At 43.9% G+C, this 25,180-nt stretch overlaps 1 protein-coding gene across 1 annotated transcript; it reads left to right on the top strand.

Moving 5' to 3' along the window:
- The first annotated feature begins 106 nt into the window (after positions 1 to 106).
- Positions 107 to 22,877, top strand: atg5 (ATG5 autophagy related 5 homolog (S. cerevisiae)). Its single transcript, XM_056601288.1, has 8 exons — positions 107 to 211; positions 666 to 839; positions 1,408 to 1,535; positions 2,225 to 2,303; positions 2,505 to 2,667; positions 3,716 to 3,810; positions 11,670 to 11,787; positions 20,874 to 22,877. Exons 2-8 carry the CDS (start codon positions 732 to 734, stop codon positions 21,008 to 21,010), a joined length of 828 nt encoding a protein of 275 aa, XP_056457263.1. The 5' UTR covers positions 107 to 211; positions 666 to 731; the 3' UTR covers positions 21,011 to 22,877.
- Positions 22,878 to 25,180: the final 2,303 nt, after the last annotated feature.

Below are 25,180 nucleotides of genomic sequence, written 5' to 3'. Positions count from 1 at the left end.
CAATAAATGTAGTTGCTTATAATTTTTAATTGATCAGAACCCTCTGGTAATACATTATATATGTATTCAATAATAAATTGAAGCTACATTACCAAAAGTGAGCAATTGATGTCGCTGTTGTCAGTGGAAAAATAAAGTCTTTCCATTGACAGACGAATGACAACACTGCCACGGCCCTTCCTACTAAACCAATTGATAAAGCTCAAGAAAAGTAAGATTTTAATCCATGTATATTCCTCGGTTACATGTTGGTATCTTTCTATTCTCGGTCAACATTGCCCCCATACAGGCAATCAGTTTTCTTCCTTTTAAATAGACCTAGATTACCATTGTGACTGGCTAGCTAATAGCCCAAGCTAGGTTCGATTTTGCACTGATGCTGCGTATTTTGCGCACCAGGATGTGGCGAATACTGTTGAACAGGTGTTAAACCGTTTAGTGGTGTTAATTATATCAAACTATTTTAATGTCTTAAAAAAAAAGAAGAAGAATGGAAATGTTATGACGTGTTTGCGTTTGGTAGATTGACGCAGAAGGTATGAAGATCCAGATGGAGCATAACTTATTCCTTGTTATTGTAATATTAGTAATCTACAATTGCTATTGTACAGCGGAAAGTTTAAATAATAATGCTGTTCTATTTGCTCTGTTTATGATACGTGTAGATTCTAGAGATCTTCAGGACGGCATCCCAAGGTAGTTCTGTATGAGACACTTAGAGAAACAACAGCATGGCAGATGACAAGGACGTGCTAAGAGACGTGTGGTTCGGCCGCATTCCTACTTGCTTCGCACTCTACCAGGATGAGGTCACGGAGAAGGAGGCCGAGCCTTTCTATGTACGTTCCTTCCCTGGCAACACATACTATTTAACAGGCCCTCACCTTGGTCTGTCCAGATATTTGGATTTTACCCTATTGGCTACAGCAGACTGTTTCATGCTTCTATTTCTCACTACATTTAGCTGACCAAGAGTTCAGCTTAAAGCATGATCCCCTCATGCTTTTAGCTTAGCACCTCCACTAAGTCTAGTTTTTTCTTGGGGGCGTGTTGGGGCCATTTTTTAATATTACATTTGTCAAGTCGGATGGTGGATCAGGGCTCATCTACATAAAACATTACAGCAAGAGCTTTAAGCTAAAGCTTGTCACCAAGTTTACTATCTATACTTGCTGCTATTTTGGATCTAAACCTTGAAGATTTGTGAACTACTTTTTGTTTTCACTTAGTCTAAATTGATTATATCTCATGTAATCAAGAGCTTTAAGCATTTCTGACCATAAAGCACTGAATGAAGCATTTAAGGAACATAATGTAAACATATGTTGTATTGATTCCTTTGTGTCACCATCCTGTTGGACTAATGCAGCTCCTCCTGTTTTCCACCCTTTATGCTCTGTCCTCCAGCTGCTTCTGCCCAGGGTTAGCTACCTGACCCTAGTCACAGACAAGGTGAAGAAGCACTTCTTGAAGGCGGTGAAGCCAGAGGACGTGGAGGAGATGTGGTTTGAGTATGAGGGAACGCCGCTCAAATGGTGAGCTAAACTAATTTACACTAAATGACATATGGATGGATCATTATATAATGGCTACATGGGCAGGATTCACTGTTCACTGGTGTTCAACTCCCAGGTGAAAGGTACTACTATCCCCAATGTACTAATTCTGCCTGTAGACATCCTTGAAAAATACTTTTGTCCTCTACCTTCTAATTAATGACCTGTAAGTGTATTCATGTTAAGTCAAGCTCATGTGTAGATTTAGGAGTTTACCACAAGGTGTCATCAGATCATAATAGTACAATGAAGAGCCCCCTAGCAAATTTCATATGTATTTATTCACCATTGGTAAGAAGGTAACGCACTAGTCAGTCAGAGTTTTTGATTTTTTTAGATGAGTCGAGTTCTTATGAATAATGGCAAGCCTCTAAAATAATAGAGAAAGTCCCTGTTTGATGTTATGGAACGTCTTAGATCGGTCTACACAGGGTGAAAGAAACTTCCCCACCTGGTGTTTAGCAGGAGATGTAATCTTGAATGAAGCTGAATGTTAGAAGTATTGTTCACATTCTAATATGTGCCTCTAGTATCATAGTTTCCTACCACAGCTGCTAGGGATATGCAGACATTGACATTGACTTGACAGCCTAAATACATCACCCAATGGTATCAACCTGCATACTCTCTCTTTCCCTAATTTCCTGTTTGGTACTTCCTGGTTGCAGGCACTATCCAATCGGAGTTCTGTTTGACCTCCATGCCCTCAACACTGCGCTGCCCTGGAGCATCACTGTGCACTTCAAGGTAAAGACGATTGAAATGACATTTTCTTATGCATGTGAAAATGTAGCTATCCAAGCAATAGTTCTCTACACAGTCACATGTGTGTGTATTCTTACTGTGTGTGTGTGTGTGTGTGTGTGTGTGTGTGTGTGTGTGTGTGTGTGTGTGTGTGTGTGTGTGTGTGTGTGTGTGTGTGTGTGTGTGTGTGTGTGTGTGTGTCAGAACTTTCCAGAGCGCGACCTGCTCCACTGCCTGTCAAACTCGGTGATAGAGGCACACTTTATGTCCTGCATCAAAGAGGCAGACGCACTGAAACACAAGAGCCAAGTCATCAACGATATGCAGAAGAAAGACCACAAACAGCTGTGGATGGGCCTGCAGAATGGTGAAACAAACACACACACACACACACACACACACACACACACACACACACACACACACACACACACACACACACACACACACACACACACACACACACACACACTACATAAATAATCTGGCACAAGGAAATGTTAATAAACCTCCCGAGCTATGAGACACAAACACACATGCAATCTTGCATTTCATATGACTACACGCACATCCACATGTATATAAGTCCCACATTTTCACCTACGCACACAGTTCTTCCATATGTTCTTACCACATACACACATACACAAAAGCCCCCACAGGAATATGCTTTGAAGCCTCTGTGTTTTTCCCCTCCCAAACACCCACATGCGTTTTGTCGGTTGGTGGAACCTCCTTACTCTGGACTAAATGAGCGCTTTGTTAAATCAGAGCTCCTGATCCCTGCTCAGTTAGTTTGCCACGAACACAACCAGACAATCGGGGAGAGAGAGAGAGAGAGAGAGAGAGAGAGAGAGAGATTATGACAGTATGATTGAATGAATGAGTGTCAGTGAATGTACACACCTTGAGTATGTGTTTAACCAGGTCAGTCCCGTGATGAATCTGCAGAGGTGTAAATCTGTCTCTTGTTAAGCCTTGACCAAGGGCTGGTCCCGGGGCCTTTAACCCCTCATATCAGCCAGTTGTTTCTCTCTCTCTCTCTCTCTCTCTCTCTCTCTCTCTCTCTCTCTCTCTCTCTCTCTCTCTCTCTCTCTCTCTCTCTCTCTCTCTCTCTCTCTCTCTCTCTCTCTCTCTCTCTCTCTCTCTCTCTCTCTCTCTCTCTCTCTCTCTCTCTCTCTCTCTCTCTCTCTCTCTCTCTCTCTCTCTCTCTCTCTCTCTCTCTTCTCTCTCTCTCTCTCTCTCTCTCTCTCTCTCTCTCTCTCTCTCTCTCTCTCTCTCTCTCTCTCTCTCTCTCTCTCTCTCTCTCTCTTTCGCTCTCTCTCTCTTGGTCAGTCAATCTCTTTCTTCCCTCTTATTCCACAAAATAATATTAAAGCCCTGACACCAATACATTGTTTGTGGGTTTCTTTCAGACAAGTTTGATCAGTTCTGGGCCATGAACCGGAAGTTGATGGAGTATCCCACAGAAGAGGGGGGCTTCAGGTACATCCCCTTCAGGATATACCAGGTCAGTCACACACACACACACACACACACACACACACACACACACACACACACACACACACACACACACACACACACACACCTCAACGCTTAATGATTGTTTATAAGAAGTACAAGTATGAAGCCTTTTTTTTTCGTCAAGAGTAGTTGATTCTTTACTGTTGGAAAGGTCTAAAATAGTATGAACTGCAAATTCAATTGCAACATGGAGCTACGGATCAGTGATCTTCACTATATACGAACACACAATGGCTAACCAGGCGAAACCTGTGGTTTAGACGACAGTCTCACAACAGCTACTGCACTAGCTCTCTGGGGAGCTGTCATCTGCCTGTTTTTCTCCATGAGGTCACACCCTTTTGTAAAGTCACAGGTTAATTATGGACTTCTGTTTTGCAGAACATATTTGCACTGGTTTGTGCTTCATTGAGTTTTTTGATCCTTTCTGCAAAAATGCTGCATTGTTATTGAGTGATTGATGGCAACGGATTTCAAGCACAACAGAAGTGGGCTCTGTTCAGTACTTTAGTTTGATAAATTAGTTTACTAAACCTGTAGGAAATTGCTGATGGATTTGTTAGTATTGACGTGTCCTGTCAGAATGCCCACTAGATGGCGCTAGGTGACTTTGTTTGTGTATCCTACTTTACAAGCGCACCCAAGCCAGTGAATTGGCCTTCAACTTGTTATCTCTTTTACCAACTCCAACATGAGCTGTTTGTAAGGTATTTTGGAAGTCTTTGGAAATAATTCAACAATTAAATCTCATAATATTAAATAAAGTATACTTATATTATTCGATAATGAAAATAGTACTACTATATTATATTGTTATCAGTATCATATTTACTGTAGTATAGTTGTCCTTATAGACTCAGTTGCGGTTTTTTTTTCCTTTACAATCGGGATCTATGAGCGTGTTTACATGAATGACACAAGGTTACCAATCATAGCTGTAGTAACATCTCATTGCGTAATACCATCCATTCAGGGGCCATGTATATGCCGTTGGGAAGTTCAGTATCATTTGCCTGAGCTGGAGGTGGCATTAAAAGAAACCGGATTAGGACCACTCCCGTCCAAGCCTGATTAATTAACCTAGCACACGTGAATGAGTTTTCACCAAATTCTGTGCATGAGTGAGCCGAGTGGAGACGAAGGTAGAGTGCTTTGTAGTCATAACCTCGTGTAACAACGGAGTGCTCTTCAACCACTGCGTGCCTCAGTTCTAATAAACAAAGACCGTGGGTGGTGTCCTACGAAGCCTGTGTGTGTGTTTGCGTGTGTGCGTGCATGTTTGTCTTGTGTGTGAAAACAAAAAAAAGTGCAGTCTGTTGGATCCCATCCACGGGCCAAGCCTTAGGGAAAGTTGCGGAGATTCCCAGAGGAGGTGACTAAGGGTATTCATCCTATTGCATTTATGATCCCCACCCACCCACCCACCTACCTCCGCCTGCTCTGATGTAGTCAAACCAGTCAAGCTCTATGTGAGTCTATTCACTGCCACGCCACTCATGTCGTGTGTAGGCAGCAGACTATAGGTGCCTGGGGATTCCCCCCTCCCACCCTCCCCCAGCCCTCTCTGACGCCTCATCCACACACCCACTCCATGTCTTCTGCATGCATCTCCTGCACTTCTGATGCGGCTGAACTTCCCAAACGCTCCGGTGAATAAGCGGCTGGTCAAGGCCTGGAAACCATGAGGGTGATGTGAGCCAGACAGCGATGGCGGAGGGAGGCCAGCTGGGCAGCAGAGAGAGTTTGGGTTGACGCTGGGAAACGGCTGAGGGGAATAACGAGGACGTGTTCCGGTCACGAAAACAAATATTTATGTCCTGCTATTTATTCACATCCGAACACTCCTGAAGTGAACCTGAAAAAGGTGCAGACAGGATTCCACTTTAACATTCCATGTTCTGGGAAAGTGTGTGTGGGCTTTCCTGTATATATGTGTATATGTCTATATTTTTATTGATATATATCTATATATATTTTATATTTTTTGCCATCCGTACATACATTTTTCAACGCCAATCTCTTTTAAAAATACTGAGCTTTTATTTTGTAGGACCCTTTCGTCTTGAACTCTAGTTTCTAGCGGGCTGTGTGTGTGTCTGAGTGAGTCTGGGTTAGCCTTTGTCTCAAGGACAAAACAACACACCTTTGAACGTTGAAATAAGAAAAATATTTTAAAGATGGGAAACATTGGAGAATAAACGTCTTGTGGAGGTGTAGGTCATTCTAGACCTTTGTAGAAGCTCCGCTCTCCTGTTGAACTGTTGTTGGCTCAGTCTCCTAGCCCCCCTGCCCCCTCCCTATTTCCCGCCTCCAGGACCAGATTGAGGTCTTTAGCCTAAATAACATGTGCTGTATTTGATGCTGGCAGAATTAATGACAACGCTCGCTCTAAATAACAGAGAGCTCACTTCCGTCTGGCGTGCACTCCTCACAGGGAAGACACCTCAGCAGCGTGTGTGTGTGTGTGTGTGTGTGTGTGTGTGTGTGTGTGTGTGTGTGTGTGTGTGTGTGTGTGTGTGTGTGTGTGTGTGTGTGTGTGTGTGTGTGTGTGTGTGTGTGTGTGTGTGTGTGGGAGGGGGATTGCGGGAAAGAGGAGCATGTGCGTGCAGGCATGTTTTTCCGTTTTGTTTTCTGCCTGCTGATGTGTGTTTGTGTTCGCTCTTGTCTTCGTGTGCTTCGACTGTCGACAGGCAGGGCGCTGCGCTCGAGGCCCTGTGTGTTTGTGTGTGTGTGTGTGTGTGTGTGTGTTGCACCTTTTCCCGCCAGACCTGCCGACAGACTGCCTTTGTCGTCGGCTGTTGATTGGCATGCGCTCGCCTCTTCCTGCTGCGGGAATGACCGCACTCTGATTCAAAGAGCCCTGGGGGGGGGGGGGGTTGGCGGAGTGAATGTCTCGCCGCGTGGAAAGTGAAAATTACTATGCTTGTTGTTTAAAGACCGTTTGCATTGTTGCTCCACAGGTATGTCTTCCTTTCCGACTCAACCCCCCCCCCCCCCCCCCCAAAACAAAACACACACACACACACACACACACACACACACACACAACCCACTCAACCATGACTAAGGACTCACTCCCAATGAACCCCTGATGCCAGGCGGCCCCTCGCTATAGCGTTTCTGGTAGTAAGTCACCTCGGAAGGTTTCAGGCGTTCCCGGGAGAAGGCAGCCTTTATTACCCGGACGTCGTCTTGTAATGGGAAAGGGAGACATGAGGGAGTGTGTGCGAAGAGACGGCGAGGGCCCTGTTATGTGGGCGACTACACAGACAATTACCAGACATTTAGGGAGGGGAAATTATGGTTTGTCGTGGTGCCTTAGGCTTCAGGTGAGAGGCTTGGCATGCAAGAGAGAAGGAGGATGTAAGATGCAAATATTTCTTTGAACTAAGGCTGAATTGTGAGTTGTGACGGTGCCTCCTGCTGCTCTCAAAGTAGTCTCAAACAGAAACAGGTTGACCATGTTCAAGTTCAAAAGGCATTACACTTTCTCCCGGTGCCCCTCTGTTCCATGAGGTTACATTCAGAAGAGCAGGTTTTTTTACACAACTGACTGAATCCATATTTAAGAAGGCGTGGTCACGTGGTTTCTATGTTAATGTTGATCTAATGATCTTTTCTCGAGATCTCATTTCAATTATTTTACTTGTCGTTTATGTCAATGACTGGTTCTGTCAATATGATTGACGTGTACACAAAACAAGGGCTGAAAATGACGATACTTTAAGTACTTTGTTAACATCCTGGTCTTTGTGTTGCATTGTGATGGTAAACCTGGTTTGTGACCAGGTACATCTTACATTTTAAATGTGTTTAAAAAATATCCCAAGTGTAAGGAAAACTTAACAAAAGGTTTAGAAATAAGTTTGCTTACTGTTTCTGTTTTGGAATTCGCATTATTTGTATCATGTTGTCACATGCGTAACAGTAATGTCCAGGGTATGAAGCGCAGTTCACACTGAATTAACTTTGACGCATTTGAAATGTATTATTTAGAATATCACTAGCCTGCTTTGGAACTTCTTAGAGGATTAACCTCAACATCCTGAGCAATCGGTCCAGGTAACCTGTCAGACCAGGAGAAAGACGTGCACAATTGAATTATTTGCTCTGCGAGACAACCCGGCAGGGCTGGACTGGGACCAAAAAATGGCCCTGGCATTTTTGGCCATGGCAGCACACTATGATTATTTATACGACATGCGGAGGCACACAACATACCAGAGGATATATCCGCATATTGTGCTGTTTCAACAATTAAAATAAAGCGTAGTAGCCTACATGGAAGAGAGTAACCATGTTAAAAAATTGATACGCTCTTTCACTATACTTGCAGAGAATTTTGTAGCTAGGTCAAATCCCCTTTGAAATTACTAATGCTTATAATATGTACAGTTCGAACCGTCTCATAATCAACAAAAAATGCAAGAACACAGAACAACAGGAAGAATACAAAAATGTATTATTTTATAAAGGCCTACACTAACTAAAACACAACAAATGATAACACAGTAAGTTTCTTCTCCATTTTTCTGTCAGTTAGTGACGTGACTGATTGACTGATTGACAGCCGAGGCCCAAGGGGCGGGACCTCGGCCCTCTGCTGTGTGTGTGATAGGGCCAGAGCCAGCCCAGAACCAATCATAATGAGTTATGGCCTGGGCCAAAGTTTTATTGAACTTTCAGGTTAAGTTGACAGCCCGCACGACCGAGATGGAAGGAACGGACATCGGCCCTCGGCTGTGTGACATGGCTGGGCCGGGCCGGGTCCATTTAAAAAAAAAAAAAAAAAAAAAAAAAAAAGTAAACCTCGTCGGCCCAAAAAGGCCTGCCAGCCCACCGGGCATTGCCCAGTACGCCCGATGGCCAGTCCAGCCCTGCAACCCGGTCATGAGATAAATAATGCACGACTCTCAAGTCTGTGTCCCGTACGACAGGCGTGCGTTTCAAATTCGGGGAATCTACCGGCTTTGAGTATTATAAGATTGGAATTTGAATTGACCCATGGCAGGTGTGAGAGGTCAGAGGAACCCTCTCTGCACCTCCACGCCGCCCATGGAAACTCATTTTGACTGACATTCGGCGACCAAAACGCCATTGTTTTACCATCAATTAGGCGAATTGAATCCCAACCCCGGCAATTAGGCGCCGGCTTGAGTTCCGCTGGTCTTTTCACTCAACAAGAGCGACTTGTCTCTTCTCACCTCTCTCCGAGCGACACCTCATCCGGCCGGCCCCTCCCCTGCCCGCTGCCACGCGTCTCCGTGCCAGCTAAGGTGTCTTGCTATCTGAAAAGAAAGTGTCTTCATACAAAACAGTATCGCGCTCCTCTTCCCCTGGGGCTCGATGGCACCGCTCTCCTTTGTATGGCCGCCCGGATCAATTATTCACGGCCGGCCGCTTTTAAAAATGCAACGAAGTAGCTGTCACTTAGCGCGCACTCTCTCCGCTCCACCTCTCGCACAAATTGCCGTGTTTCCTGGAGGTGAGTCACTCTTTCTGCGTCACCCGAGCCGCCGGCCCGACGCCTTTCAGCCGCCACCGCCACCTCCAGGGCCTTGTGTTCTGCGGGGCCGGCTCAGCGGTGTGTAGTTACCGCTCCGTTATCCGATCTGCTTCATCGCCGGTTTCCTTTTCACCACCCCAGGATCGGGGCCCTATTGTGTGTCGGGACTCTCTCGTTTGACACCTCCGATGCCGGCCTGGGTTGGGTGTCCTGCGTGAGCCCTGCATCATCATCATCATCATCATCATCATCATCATCCCCCCCATTAGGATCATCATCAACTCCTGCCACGTAGTGCAGAGGAGGCTTTTCCAGAAAAGGCCCGCCACCCAGAACCTCCAGTCCTCTTTTGAGGCTAGGTTTACATCAGTGCCGTGGTTACGGCCCAAATGAAATGGAAAAACAAAACTGAGAGAAAGGTGTGTATGGTGGCAAATGGAGGTCGGTTCCCCTGCTTGTCCGGTCAGGAAGACGGCAGCTCAGGCACTAAGAGGGTTGGGATGCTTACTTTACTGTGTCATAGAGGGGGCGGGATCTATTTGAAAGGTTAAGTGTGTGGTTCTCTACTGGGAATGTTTGATTTAATCAAGGTGGGAGCACAGCAAAAATATGGGGCTCCAATCTCTGAAGCTCAGCCGCACATTTGCACCTGAGGTTCAGGCAAGGAGGAAACATCCTGTCGCATAGAACCAGGGCTTTGTCAACTAGTAACAATGGCTGGTTTAATATTTAACTTCAGTCTGAGGTGATGACTAGGTTTTCGTCTTGGAGCCTTTTTCGAAGAACAAAGGCTTTGTCCCGGAATTGGTTGGCAGCGAAGCGTTTACTGGGAGAGTGCCAAAAGGTTGGGTAGAACACTTGGCCATTTAGGTATCCAAGCAATGATCCTGTCTGCTTAGACCTATATATCCATTTGTCTGACGGTCTTACCTATCCGTCCTATTATTCATCCGTCCATCTGCCCTTCCTTCTTTCTATCCATCCTCCTACTTTGTCAATCCTTCTGTCCCTTTTAATGCCTACATCCACCCAACCCGGTCCATCCATCACAAGGATACCTTATGATATTTTTGAAAACATGATGGCGGGAACCCTTTTCAAACCTCTGCATTCTAGATGTGTTGTAATGAGGCATCATGAACGGGACCTCTCACTGATAATACAGTGGTCGGTGTAGTACAGCTATGGGTCATAAATACTGAGCAGCATCATGTGTCTGCCTCCTGGAGTTCCACTGGTCCTGCCTGTTCTTAAGCTCGTCAGGTACATGGCATGCTGTGGCCGGAGTGTCGGGAAAGGTTTTTTGGTTTTGTTGTCATTCCCAGCAGTGGGATGTTATGCTAAGTATTTTCCTGAGTGCCCTCGGGGGCCAGACAGATGCGCGTAAAATGTAACCAGAGAGAGAGTAGAGGTGACGTAAAATGTCGAAGTTAACATCAGCGTTAGAAGTTAGCATGAGCTTAGCGTTAGCTAACAGAGAAAATCTCCCACAGGCCTTGTTTAAGTGCCAAATGGTTCTACTTACTTAGTCACAAAGTTACTTCTTTTTTTTTGGTGTGTGTACACTAATCCACTTGGGACTATATTGAAAAGAGCCTGTCATTCTTCCACTTACCCAGCCAGCAATAAACACATTTTATTTTGATTTATGTCGTAATAACATGTCAGTCTCACTCGGAACACATGTTGGAACGCGGGCCGATCGCTAAATCTTAATCTGCCTGACATCTCTTCCTCTCAGCCACGCTGACTTTCAACCTATCACCTCCTGCTAACACTCCTCGTGCAGGAGATCTGAATGGTCCCACGCTCATTCAAAATAACCTGTGTACTTGTGTATTATTTTGTACAAAATGTAAGCATATTTCATAAATGAGCAGGTCATATTTATTATTATTATTGTCTTATGTAATGGCCATTAACAATGTCTCGCTCCAGATAATGTTGCTTCTAATGATGTTTTCCATCTGTACTTACCGTTATGACTCCGTTTCAACTTGTGTTGTTTTAATTTAGACATTGATTCAAGGCTTTTCTTATCATTGCACCTGTGTTTTTCGGGCACCAGGACATAATGGTGTCTATACTGTATGTACAGTCCACTGGCTGTAAACCCTGACTGAACATGTTAACATAAAGCCCTGACAATGTAACATGTAATAAATACTGTTATACTTTTATTTAGTTTAAATACATAACCCATGCAGTGTTCGGTTATTAAGTGCTGCGTGTCTATGTCGAGGTTCATTGTCTAGGTACATGCGTATGAACTTGGAGTGTGTCTTTTGTGTGTATTTAATTTGCTGCGCTCTGTTTCCTCTCTGGTCTGATTTCAGACGATGAGTGACAGGCCGTTCATTCAAAAACTGTTTCGGCCCGCCTCGCCTGAGGGCCACACACACACACTGGGGGACCTGCTGAAAGAGATGTATCCTGCAGCCATCGCACACGACGGTACGTTCACATGCACACGCACACTGAGAGACCTGCTGAAACAGATGTATCCTGCAGCCATCGCCTACCACGGTACATACAGATGCTGCTAAAATAGCTTTACAGTATTTAGAGAATAACATACACACACTCTGGATGAAAGAGTGTGACAAGTGCACAGCCAGACAGACAGTCTTCGGAAGACCCCCTCACTTATAAAAAAAAACCCCTCTTAACATATCCCACACCACAGGAGAATGTGGCAAAAGAAAAGCCGCCAGCTTCGGCGGCAGTCCGGAGGAGGAGACATGGAGGAGGAAGCGATTGTACTCCCGGAGCTCTGCCACCGGACTGCCGCCGATGCTTCGCCAGCTCCGGCGGGGGGAGCTCGGCGGCAGTCCAGCAGCTCAGCTCTGGGAGTACAATCCCTTTCGCCTCCATGTCGCGGTTCAATGTGGACTTCAGAGAGACAAGGCCAAAGTTCCTTTCCCCCAATTCTTCTGAACCATGGCCGAGATTAACCCCACTACGAGTCTTTATTTGTTGTGTAAGTACCAGGGACGTCAGACGCAGTCTTTATGATTCATAATATCATCTGAGGCGCACATAGCTTTTGGCCGTGATATTAGATATAATATTTTATAAATACCTATATATTATATAGGGATATAGCGGTAGGAGAGTTTTTTTTTCCTAAAAGATAATTACAGCAAACCGCTTCAAAAACATGTTTTCTGGAACTCATATACTATCTTTACTTGTTGGGAAAACATCATAATATGTCTCCTTTAACATTTGTTCCGTCTGTTCAGCAGTGATATACTATTAAATTGGCCTTTTGATATCTTGCTCTCTATCTCTATCCATGGTCCGTTGATAAACACTATGATTGCATACATGCCATGCGCATGCCATCTTGGTCTCTTGTTTGTGTATTTGACACACATACCCCACCGTAACAGCAGAACTGTCTCTTTGTATCTTTTCACACCTCTATTGTACCTGTCTTCCTCAGAGAAGCATGCAAAACATGTCTGGAAGGAATTTCCGTTTCTTATAATAGCCAAAACATACTGAAGTTCTGAGTGAGAGCAACTATCTGCGAGAATGTAACATGCAGTATTATCAAGTAATAGCTGACTAACTAAAGGCTCGTAGTTGAAACACGTTTTCGGAGGACACATCTCCACATCTATCCCAAATACAACTTAAAATCATTAATTATGAAACATGTTACTACACAGCACAGCTTGTTCGCAATATACCAAATTGAGCCAAGAACGTATTTACATTTTCCAGAACCCAAAAATTCCCCTGAATGTTCACATCCTCTACAACAACAACCATCGTCACGCCCGTAGAGAACCCTAGACGTGACTAAGACAATGACCTTGGATGTTTCCTTGAGACACACAGGTTGGTGCTAGAAAGGATTCTGAATCATGAAGAGCTTATCTATTACAGGAAGCGGGAGTTTCTAAAGGTTCAACAACCCATGTTTGAGCAGACGGGAGCGGGCCACCAGAGTTCCACTTTCACAGATACAGTGTGACGCTCAGGCTTGGAGGTGGGTGGGGTGATAGTGGTAGTCAACCGAAGGAAGAGGAGAGGGATGAAAGTAAAAGAGAAGAGACGGAGATAAAGAGGGAGGAAAGAGACTGTAGGATGCGTCAGTGTTTTGGTGTGTTTGGAACATGTGCCTTGGAGATTCAGGTGGAGGTAACCAGGATGAAAAGAGAAAGATAAGAACAGATGAGATGAAAGGGGAAAGGAGGCCTTTAAAGGTGAGCAGTGAGACACGGCAGTGTCTTTGGAGTCTGAACACAAAGGAATAGTAAACATTCATCTGTATAGATAGAGAGCGAGAGAGAAGAGATCATGCAGACAACTTCAGAAGCCATGGTGAGTGGGGACAAGGAGACAAAGGTATTTTTATGACGCAAATCACATCTTAGACAGAAGTTAGAATGGTATTTTTATGACGCAAATCACATCTTAGTCTCTGATACACTTATAACCAATTTGTGTGTATTTAATTTGCTTTACTCCGTTACCTCTCTGGTCAGATTTCAGACAATGAGGGACAGGCGGTTCATTCAAACACTGTCTCGCCGCTCGCTCACTTCTAACAGTACACACACACACACACACACACACACACACACACACACACACACACACACACACACACACACACACACACACACACACACACACTCCCCCTGTGTTACCTCCTTGGGACACACACAGACACACGGGCCTGCAACAATACTACCTTTCTACAATGCACCCACATAGAGAATACAATGGCTCTCGTATACCAAGAAAGTTAGCCCACAACATATTCAAACTGTCCTCTAACAGACCACCCCACAACCGTGCATACAAGCAGGGATGACACAGTTGAGTCACAGTATTCCCAGGTAGACAATACGTAAAACCAGAACAACAAGTCCTCTCACAGATGCCCATGTGTCACGCTGCATCCAGGGAACAGGAGGGAGAGCGGGGAGGAAGAGAGGAGAGGGGGAGGTGGGAGGGTGAGGTTCGGATCAGAGCCAGGGAGGGGGCAGATGGGGGAGAGAGAGAGAGAGAGAGGGCGGAGTGAACCCGCAGTCAAAACAGGCCTGTGTCTGGGGAAGCGGAGGGAGGAAGCCGGTGGAGGGACAATAGGTTGTTAGGACAGAGAGCCCGCACAGGACCCACCGGCATGGAGGAGTCAACAATCAGTGTTATTAAGAACGCCTCCTCCTCCTCGTTCACTTATCTGTCTGGCTACCTACCTGCCTGTCTGGCTACCTGTCTGATTAGCATTCTGACAAGATGTGTACTTACATGGCTATGAGGTGAGCTATGTCGATCTGCGGCTATAAATATATCATGGTACGGTGCTCTTCATAGCTTTGAATGACTATTTGTTTAAACATTTGGCTCTCTGTCTGCATGGTTTCCTGTCTGATTATCATTCTGACAAGATGTGTGGGTGGGCTATCAATGGGACTACATTGCTATATAAATAAATTAATAAATCATTTTTTAAATAAATGCATATATATATATATATATATATGAATAAATAAATAAACTGCTTGGCACTATTCACAGGTTTGTACGGCTACCTGTCTGATAAATAACACGCCGCTAGAGTTAGCCAGCTACCAGTTGACTGCTAGTTCTGTCCAGACTCTAATTAACTGTCTGTTTCCGTTCTTCTGTCTGCATGTTTGCTATGTAATCATCAAGCAGCTATCTCCCGTATCTGTCCCCTTATCTTCCTTTATTTGTGCCCACCTTTGTCCAGCTGGTTTTTAAAGTTAAATGCTAATGTTAATACTGCTCCATGTTACTCCTAATACATTTGGCTTGACTTGTTTCACTTTACCAGACTCCTTCTATGTTATCCCTCTGCATGTTTAATTCAGCATTGCGTTGATGGTTTTATTTCTACCTATCGCAAATCAAATCAAACTCTATATTTATATAGCACCTTACAGCTCTCACTCTTTCCATTTCTCTCCGGTGTATTCTCTTTTGCCTCTCTTCCCTCTGCTTTCTTCCCTCTTTGTCTCTCATGTCTTTGAGGATGAACCCCCTTTCCCCTGCCCTCCTCACTCTCTGGTTCCTCCTCCTGCTCCTCCTCACTAGAGGAGTCTGCCGGCTGCGCTTGGCTGATCACAGGGAAAGTTGTGCTCCTTTTGTGTCCCGGCCCCTTGTTTGGTTTCCGTCTCTCCCTCGTCTCGTAGATGAGGGGGCCCGATACCCCGGGATTATGCCGGTGTGTTTGGATTAGACAGACCCGGGGCGTGTGTTTCAGAGGGGCGCTTGTATCTGCGTGCGTGTGTGATCTGATTTATATATTTTTTTCTCTGAGGGTGGTAGGGAGGGTCACACAAAGCCGAAGATCTACGGCTCTGTTTCTCCTCTGTGATCTTCCAAACATCAAATAAAGTTTTATTTGAATAGACCCCTTTACTCCTCTGTTATGTCTGGGGGGGGGGGGGGGGGGTTGCCACCCACCAGCCAGCACCACCCCGAGACATGCTTTAGATTTCTACCTGTGCAGCAGAACAAGCAGACGCTACTAAATACACAAAAGGCACCACTCCGCCCTGTCGGTTGTCAGTCTGTCTGCCGAGCATAGCATGCTGTTGTTTGCGTTCCTTTTTCTACTTTTCTATTTGAATTGATGAGTTACAGGACCAAAGATAGGATGCTTCAAGGCTGTACCAGACAGACAAGTACCAGTGCGTCAGAACGTATCTATCGGAAAACAGGCATTCTTTGCTACGATCGCTTCATTAAAACATGGCTGGCTTAGATGATGTGAATCCTCAATGTAGGGGATTTCCCACTGTTGGTCCAACTCTTCAGATGAATTGCTGTGTCTAGATGTTCAACCCACTGCAAGAGGAAAATATACAACCGCTAGCAGTCTGCAACATGTTCTTCTAATTAGCGGTCAGACGGGCGGTCAGTAGCATGCAGATGTTTGACGTATTCCGGACCAGGTGCTTTTGGGAATTTGATCTTGGAATCTCTGGGCGTCGGGAAGCAGATCCTTGCATGATTCAAACTTCCTTTTTAAGCATTTCTCAAGAATAAGGTGCCACAAGAAGACATGCAGTTACAGGAACGTTTAGAAGATAAAAGAACCGCCTACGTTTTTTGGATTCAGGAAGGAGGAAACAAAATCCACGTCATTCGTTTTATTCAATTATTATCAACATCCTCGGAGTGTTCACCTAAATGTCTGACATCGATTCCAGCGGTATAACAACACCTAACCGTCCTTCGTTGCCCCCTCTAAAATAGACTTCTGTGGTACAAGCCACTCTTGTTCCCAGTAACCCCGGTTGAGCAACGATGGCCAATACAGCTTTTGCTCATCACGGGGGCGGATCACTTCAGAGAAGGCGGGGGAGGCTTAGCTTTCGGTGTCTTTCGTGATATTATATAGTCAATGGTAAGATACACGGAATCATCACTCTGTTATCATTTATAGAATAGTGACACATTTTCATTTTGATTCAAAACGGATGGGTCTTATAATGGGTATTATTAAAAATCTGATCAAACTATTTACATTGATCAGTCTCTTACAGAACACAGCTACAATTCCTGACAACTGACTTGAATGCATGAGTTGACCTAACCCTGAGAGCGGAAAACTGCTGCTTATATACTGTAAAAATTTTCTCTGGTTTCTATAAAGTTTTTTTTGTTATAGCCATCTAATAGAAAGCATGTAGCCACCACATGGCTACCTGTGTAGCAGTACTTATCTCTGGAAGCTAAGCAGGGCTGGTCTTGGTCCATTTTTGGATTGGAGACCAGGTGGTGCTGGAAGAGGTGTTCAACGGTCAGTAGGGGGTAATCATCCCTCTGGTCCACTTTATATCCCAACCGCACCCTTTTTCAGATGAGACATTGAGCTGAGGTCCTGACTTCCTGTGGGGACTAAAGATCCCCTAATACTCACCGCAAGTGTAGGGGCGCTACCATGGTTCCCAAATTCAAACCATGGCTCTTGCACCAACATCCTCCCCCGGTCTCTCATTGGATGGTTTCATCATTCCTGACCTCGCCACTGTGATACCCAGCACGCCTGCCAGCGGACTGAACCGGGGTGTGCATGATGCTCAGGCCTCTCTCTGCTGACCTGGGTGCATGCGTTGGCTCAGGCTGGGGATGCCGTGCGGCATTGCGGTGCTGGTAAATAGGGGTTGGCTTCACTGAAGCACCACAGCCGCTTGTGTTGGCTGCCTGCCGCGCACCGCTGCTGAACCACAGGGATTGTGTGGCCCCGGTACTGTGCACACGCTGTATTTATAGCCTCACCCGTCCAAACCGATTGGACGATCATTTGTCAGCGGATGTGTGCGGCTCTAAGACGTTTGGGTTAGTGTCGGTGTCCTAGTGATTTTTCTTTTGATATAAGGCATTTATATGAAGAGGCAGAGATTGTGTGAGATCCTTGACATCGAGATGTAGCAAAATCTGTTTTAATAGCACAAAGGTTTCTAAATGTAATCGGCCTACAGTACGAGGCAGTGACACATTGTGTTGTACACATGTAGTCTTAATGCACTTTAAAAAGTGTGTGTGTGTGTGTGTGTGTGTGTGTGTGTGTGTGTGTGTGTGTGTGTGTGTGTGTGTGTGTGTGTGTGTGTGTGTGTGTGTGTGTGTGTGTGTGTGTGTGAAGAAACATGATAATTTGGAAACTTTGACATGAAAACTACCCATATTGCTACAATTGTTACGCTTACTTGTAATACAATCTCTAAATCGCTCACTACTTTTTCTTGTACCTAAAATCTAGAGGTTCCGGGCGTTGTCAATTAACTTCCCCTGTCTCATAGTGAGAGAGAGAGGTGTGTGTGTGTGTGTGTGTGTGTGTGTGTGTGACCACTAAGTAAGAGTGTGTTTGAGAAAGTGAGGCGTCTACTCTGTAGTGGGTTTTACATCTTCAACACCTTTAGACAACCAGAAAGATATGAATGTTATTTTTGTTATGAATCAAAAATTACATGTATCTATGTATTTGTGTGCGTGTATATATATATATATGTATATATATATATATATATATATATATATATATATATATATATATATATATATATATATATATATATATGTGTATATATATATGTGTATATATATATATATATGTATCTATCTATATATATGTGTATATATATATGTGTATATATATATATGTATCTATCTATATGTATCTATGTGTATATATGTGTATATATGTGTATATATATATATATATATATATATCTATCGATATATATATATATATATATCGATATATATATATATATATCTATCGATATATATATATATATATCGATATATATATATATATATATCGATATATCGATATATATATATATCGATATATATATATATATATATCGATATATCGATATATATATATATCGATATATATATATATATATATATCGATATATCGATATATATATATATATATCGATATATATATATATATATCGATATATCGATATATATATATATATCGATATATATATATATATCGATATATATATATATCGATATATCGATATATATATATATATAAATCGATATATATATATATATATATATATATATATATATATATATATATATATATATATATATATATATATATATATATATATATATATATATATATATATATACATATATATACACGTGTGTATATATATATATATATATATACATGTGTGTATATATATATATAGATATAGATATATATATAGATATATATAGATATATATAGATATGTATATATCTCTCTGTTTACATTTTTATATATTTTTTTATGTGTGTGTGTATGTATGTATACATATATATATATATAGATGATATCTGTCATGTGTTTGTTTTGTAATGACTTGTTAATTTTAATTATTCTTTATATTTTTCTATGTAGGCATGAATGAAGCAGCTTATAAACATATGCTGGTTTGTATAGCTCAATGCTAGCCTACCAAAATACTATAGTGAAATAGTATAATATTTTCTAATTTTCAAAGTTATTTTTAAGTCAACAGGATATTTTAATAGATGAATGATAACAAATAAAATCATTTCACAATACGCTTTCAGCTGAAGGCCATCATGAGGATTGATCTGCTTGACTTTAAGCAGCCATGCTTATGATGCTAGCATATCGATGCCCTTGTACACAAGCTGACACCTGCTCACTGCACTCTGCGAACCTCAGCTACATGAGGGCGGAGCTCGGCGTGCCGTCTATCCAAAAACGGCAGTTATCAGTATGGTTCAACCGTCCTCCTGAAATTACGTGGAGCGGAATGTCTCGTACCCAGCGGTTACACCAACATATGCATAATCGGTGTATGTGTGCGTGTGAGAGATTGAACGTTTTTTTAGGTTTGAATTTGTGAGAGACAGAGTAGGAGAGTAAGCAGTGTCATGTTATAATAGTAAGTTATTGGTAGCTTCATTTTTAAATAAATAATTAATTGGGGACATTTGTCATTTGAAAAGTAATTTAAAGTATCTATATTTGTATATCTGTCGTTAGATTCGACTTTTTAATATTTTCTTTAATGTTATGGAATGTTGATAGATCAGGATTATTTATATTATATATTAATGATAGAATGAGAGATTTTTTGGTGTTGTGCGTGTGCTTGTGTGCGTTGGAGGAGGAACGGATGACTTGCTGTAACGGCCTTCATGAACCAGAGAAGAGCTGCATGAACTGAAATGTTTAGATGCCATAGAAATACGTCATACACAGTCCAACCCATTGGCACACACCCAGTAAATAGCTGAACTCAATAACAAGCATTTCATAAAGGCGAACATACATGAAGAATCTCTCTCTTGCTCTCTCTCACACCCACCCACCCACATACAAAAACACACCCACACAAAATCACCCACATAAGGTGTGAAACTACGTACTGTAAAATTGAAAGTTGAAACATTTAAGTGGACCAAACCTTATAAAGAAGATGAAAACAGCCAACTGTCGGCTCACTTCCCCCTACAACTAACCCTAATAAATGCACTCATGCATACACATAAATACACATCTTTGCACAGTCATCCTCCATTAGATTTGTATAAGTATGACATAGGGAAATCAAAACTAAAACCTGGAGTCTATTTTCAGATCATTTGGGGTCAAAGGGACTTTTGTGAGATTGGTTCAATAGCGAGCGAAAGTCCATAACGATTGACAATGATTATAATCCGAAGCCGGTCAGTGGTAGAAAAAACACTTTAAGAGGACGTACATTCACATTCTCAAAAATTGTTATTCGTTAATACTTTATCGGCCCAAAATGATCGGATATTAGGCTCAATGTATAAAGATCCCAAAGTTTTCCTTTAAGCATTGGTATCTCTATGTCAGCCCCTAACCATCTCTACCTAAGCACCAGCTTTCACTGTTCTTATTGCACTTTTTTAAATTGGATTACGCCCGCCACGCCTAACCTGCTCCTCCATTCGACTCCCTCCTCCCCTTTCCGCTCCTCTTCCTCTCCTCCTCCTCCTCCTCCTCCTCCTCCTCCTCCTCCTGTCTGCCCCTCCAGGTGATGCCAAGAAGTACCAGGTTCTGATCCAGGGCATAGAGCCTCTTCTGGAGACCCCTCTGCAGTGGCTCAGCGAGCACCTCAGCCACCCAGACAACTTCCTCCACGTCTGCATACTCCCCGTGCCCACCGACTGAGGACACGCACCTTCCCCCTCCCCCCCCCGCCCTCACCCACCTCCCCCCCCCCCCCGCCGTACGGGCCGCCGTGGGAGAGAGAACAATTAACACCTGCGAAACGGGACGTGCCCACGGAACACCTGGCTTAAAGAGCCTCTTAACGAGAAGGGATTAATGAACGACTTAACGATGCAGCGTGAGGACATCGGAGCGCTGTGAGCACGCAGAAATCCTCTCCCTGCTGCTTGGCTCTCCTCTTCCTCTCTCCTGCTCCTCCTCCTCCTCCTCCTCCTCCTCTCTGCCCTCCCCGGAGCCTGAGCAGGACCGGGAGCCGCTGGGAGAGGTGATCAACCAAACCAACGGCCCTAAAGATTCCCTGGAGAGAACCACTGGGCGTTTCTCTCTTCTTCTTCTTCTCCTCCTCCACCAGCGTCTCCTCTTCCACCCCCCCCCCCCCCAACCCGGTCTGATATCTGTCACCAGCCTATGGAAGGGAGGGGGGTGGTGGTTGCGTCAATGGTGGTGGTAGTGGTGGGGTTGTCCATTGTCTATGCTGAAGCTGCCTTATTTAACTCATCCTCCCCATCGGCCACTCACTCTGGAGTTTACATGCTGTTCTGCAAGCAGACGGCACCTAACCCTTAACACCCCCGGTGAGACCCGGTGAGGCTGGTCTGGTAACCAGGGGTAACCAGTCAACATCTGGTTCAGCTTGATGCAGTGGGCTGGGTTAATGAGTAAACAGGCCGATTAAGGGGTCTGCAGTCTGGCAGTCAGAGACTGAGGGCCGTAAAAGGCAGAGAACACGTGGTTTCAATGTCAGGGGTTGATTATTTGTTTTCCTCCATCCACCCCGGTCCGGTTTATATTTTTACCAAATGTTTTTTGTGTGTTTTTAATGGGAGGACTGGAATTGCCCATCAGCGGCCCGCAGTTAGCATCTGGTTTGCCTTTTTTGTTTTGACAAAACCCAAGCAGGAGGGGCCTGAGCAGCGGCACTAGGGGGTGAGGCAGCAGCAGCACAGCCAGCATGGGGCGAGGAGGAGCGCACCCACGCGCCAAGCACTTTCTACGGGATGGCCCCGTGCGGCGTGTGTGTTGTTGGCCTCCAGCGGGGGGGGGTTGTGTTTCCTGGTGGTGGTGGGCGTGACTTACCGAAGGGCCCGGTGGGGTCGCACAGTCTTGGAACCCTTTTCTTACTCACAAACAAACAAACAAAGCCTGAATCCAGAGGAAAAGAAAAACGGAAGGTCATGTTGTGATCCTGCACTGTTGTGGCACAATGTTTTTTATTTGAAAAACTAATCATTTCAAGTCATTGTTATTATGATCAATGTGTGGAATATACAAACAATAACGATTAAAATATGCAGCTGTTGTAGATCGTTGTTCTGTGATGTTTGTCAGTATATGCCAATGAACATCGGTCACTTTACAGTGTGGTCATACAACACCAGCGAGCGGGCGGCGGCTTTAACACAGAGCCTGGTGGAGCAGGGCAGTAGAGCAGGGTTTAAGGAGTTTAAGTTTAGACACAGCTTGTGCGACAGGGTTTTCTGTTAGCCATCCACTTCGTCAGTCAGCCAAAAAGTCAGTTGGTCAGACAATTTTCAAATTTATTCGTAACTTAGAGCTTTCAATGTAAGTTATGTTTGCTTGTATAAGGTTGTCTACTATAACGATGAACCGCCTGTGACCTCGACAGTCCGATTTGAATTCTGAAAACAAGGTCAGGGATGCCTTCATTCATTCAACTTCCGATAAACAACCTTATTTAATTCTCTCTCTCTCTCTCTCTCTTTCTCTCTTACCCCCCCCCCGGTTAATTATGTTTCTGTTCCACTGCCTGCTAATGAGACCACTAAACAGACAGGCCTGAGGCATGTGAATGTCTGTCTCTGTCTGTCTGTGGTTAACAGTCGGCCAGGGGTATAGACAGAGCTACCTCCTGGGGGTCGTCAGACACTCATCCTGTGTCACCAAGCCAGCTCCATTAATTATATGTGCATATGTGTGCATGAGCGTGATGTCATCATGCTTTCTCACCAGCGCCGCTGCCAAAGCATGAGGAGAAGAAGGTTTATGGCGATGAGTCAGGACTCCCTATGGGGTCTTAGGTGTGTGTGTGTGTGTGTGTGTGTGTGTGTGTGTATTATACAGTACTCGACATGGTGATGAAAGCTGTCCGGCACTGTGGTTGTCTGGCTCCATATGCAAATAGAGAGAGAGATAATGAGAGACAGCAGTCTGGGTCAAAAGGCTGTGAGATCCTACTCCGCCTGGAACGAGACCATGGAAAACTGTTTTATGCATCGGCTAAATAAATTCACCCCGGACACTTTCACTGTTCCTACATCTGTTCCTATTCTCCACTATATCCCCATGAAAGTATGACTGGTCACCTGTCTTAACCGCTCTAAAATCGACCAAACCCAAAGCCAATGGGTTTGTGCCTAATGTTTACCCGTGTCTAGTTCATGGTGGTAATTTAAAGAGCATAAACGTGTTGTGCCAGACTAAATAGTTATTGAGCCCTCAACCTCAGTCCAAACAAGCCCAAGCCCCAAAGTATGGAAGCAGGACTCCAAAGCATTTGTATTTACCGAACTTTGTTGAGAAACCTCTTCAACCAGCGTGTCACACATCTTTAATGACTCACTGTTAGGAAACTGCTATTTCTGCTGTTCTTGAGTGATTTGCTCACTCACCTCAAAGAACACAATGGTAATATTACACACGTCCAGCTAATTTGATTCTTAACCAACTCCCTCCTCCTCTCCGTGATGCCGGTATTTCTTTAAGTATCTTCCTGTGAGAGTGGAACCGGTGCTCACGTTTCTCCTCGTGATAAAACCACTCTACCACTTAGATGACTGTGGAAACTTTCATTTGAACCCAAATGTTTGATGTGAGGAGTGTGGTGTCCTTTCTTTACTGGTGTGTGTGTGTGTGTGTGTGTGTGTGTGTGTGTGTGTGTGTGTGTGTGTGTGTGTGTGTGTGTGTGTGTGTGTGTGTGTGTGTGTGTGTGTGTGTGTGCTTTTCTTTACTAAGTTCTTCACGGGAGTTTGAACACAGCCTGCACAGTGAGCCAAAACAGAAACTTGATGACCTTTACTTTCATTGCAGATTCTTTAATTGACCACATTTTCTATTCATTTTGAAAGAATTACAGATGTCTCTCATGTTGTTTTCTCTTCGCTTATAATGTCACTTTAACATTATTATTCAAAGCTCATGGCTTAATTAAAATCCCCATCAATTATATATGTTGTTATCTTTTATTTAAGATTTTCAAAATATTTAAATGCATACAGTACATATATTTTTGGCTTTTGGATTTTACTGTAAGCATTTGCTGACCGTCAACTGCTAAGAGATCCATGTCAGCTATTGTAGCAAACATGATTCAAATGATAGTTAAATCTGATACAACGCAGAGGCTAATTATAACAAGGCCTTTATTCAAAGCCCGGTTGTAGAACAAAGTGTCTTCCTCTTGTTAATGCTCATGATAATTGATGTCGCTGCATCGTTGACTGGTGTCTGGCGTCTTCATGTCCTACATGCAATCAGACAGCGAGGAACAAAGTCCGCTAAACAGAAAACCGAGAGGATGGTGATATAAAATACAAGCAGTTAGTTCGTGCCTCCATACCAATTGTAACTCACCAGCCTGCTGGCCAGATAAAATGCCTAGAGTTTAATGGCCAACTGAATGACACCAGATTCTGGAAGATCGCTCTCTCTCCCTCGCTCTGTCCGACACGCACGCACACGTACACACACACATGCACATGTATGCATGCACATACACACGCAAACAAACACACTTTTATCGTTAGTGACCTGACCGCAAACAATGCCCTCAAACTAATGTTGGTCCCCTACTGTCCTGGATTCCCCGAATCTGTACTTAGTCCCATACACACACACACACACACACACACACACACACACACACACACACACACACACACACACAGACACACACGCACTTTCTTACTCATTCACTGAAACATCCATGCACTAATTTGCCCCCCGAACAAAGTCGAAACACACACTCACATACACATACTAGGGTAATGTCTCGCACACACCCGCACACACAAGGAGCAGTGCGTAATGCACCCCAGGCCACCAGGATTGGAGGCTGCTAGCAGACAGCAAGGCAGAGATCAAGCACATTAA

Source organism: Gadus chalcogrammus, chromosome 11 (genome assembly GCF_026213295.1).
Source record: "Gadus chalcogrammus isolate NIFS_2021 chromosome 11, NIFS_Gcha_1.0, whole genome shotgun sequence".
Lineage (NCBI taxonomy): Eukaryota > Metazoa > Chordata > Actinopteri > Gadiformes > Gadidae > Gadus > Gadus chalcogrammus.
Note: the sequence above shows the minus strand (reverse complement) of the source record. Positions and strands in the feature narration are given on the sequence as shown.

Excerpts from the sequence above, each read along its gene's own strand:
- atg5 (XM_056601288.1), top strand. The coding sequence starts at position 732 with ATGGCAGATGACAAGGACGTGCTAAGAGACGTGTGGTTCGGCCGCATT. Across the intron at positions 840-1,407 it reads AGGAGGCCGAGCCTTTCTAT|CTGCTTCTGCCCAGGGTTAG; the intron begins GTACGTTCCTTC and ends TCTGTCCTCCAG. Across the intron at positions 11,788-20,873 it reads TGCAGCCATCGCACACGACG|GTGATGCCAAGAAGTACCAG; the intron begins GTACGTTCACAT and ends CTGCCCCTCCAG.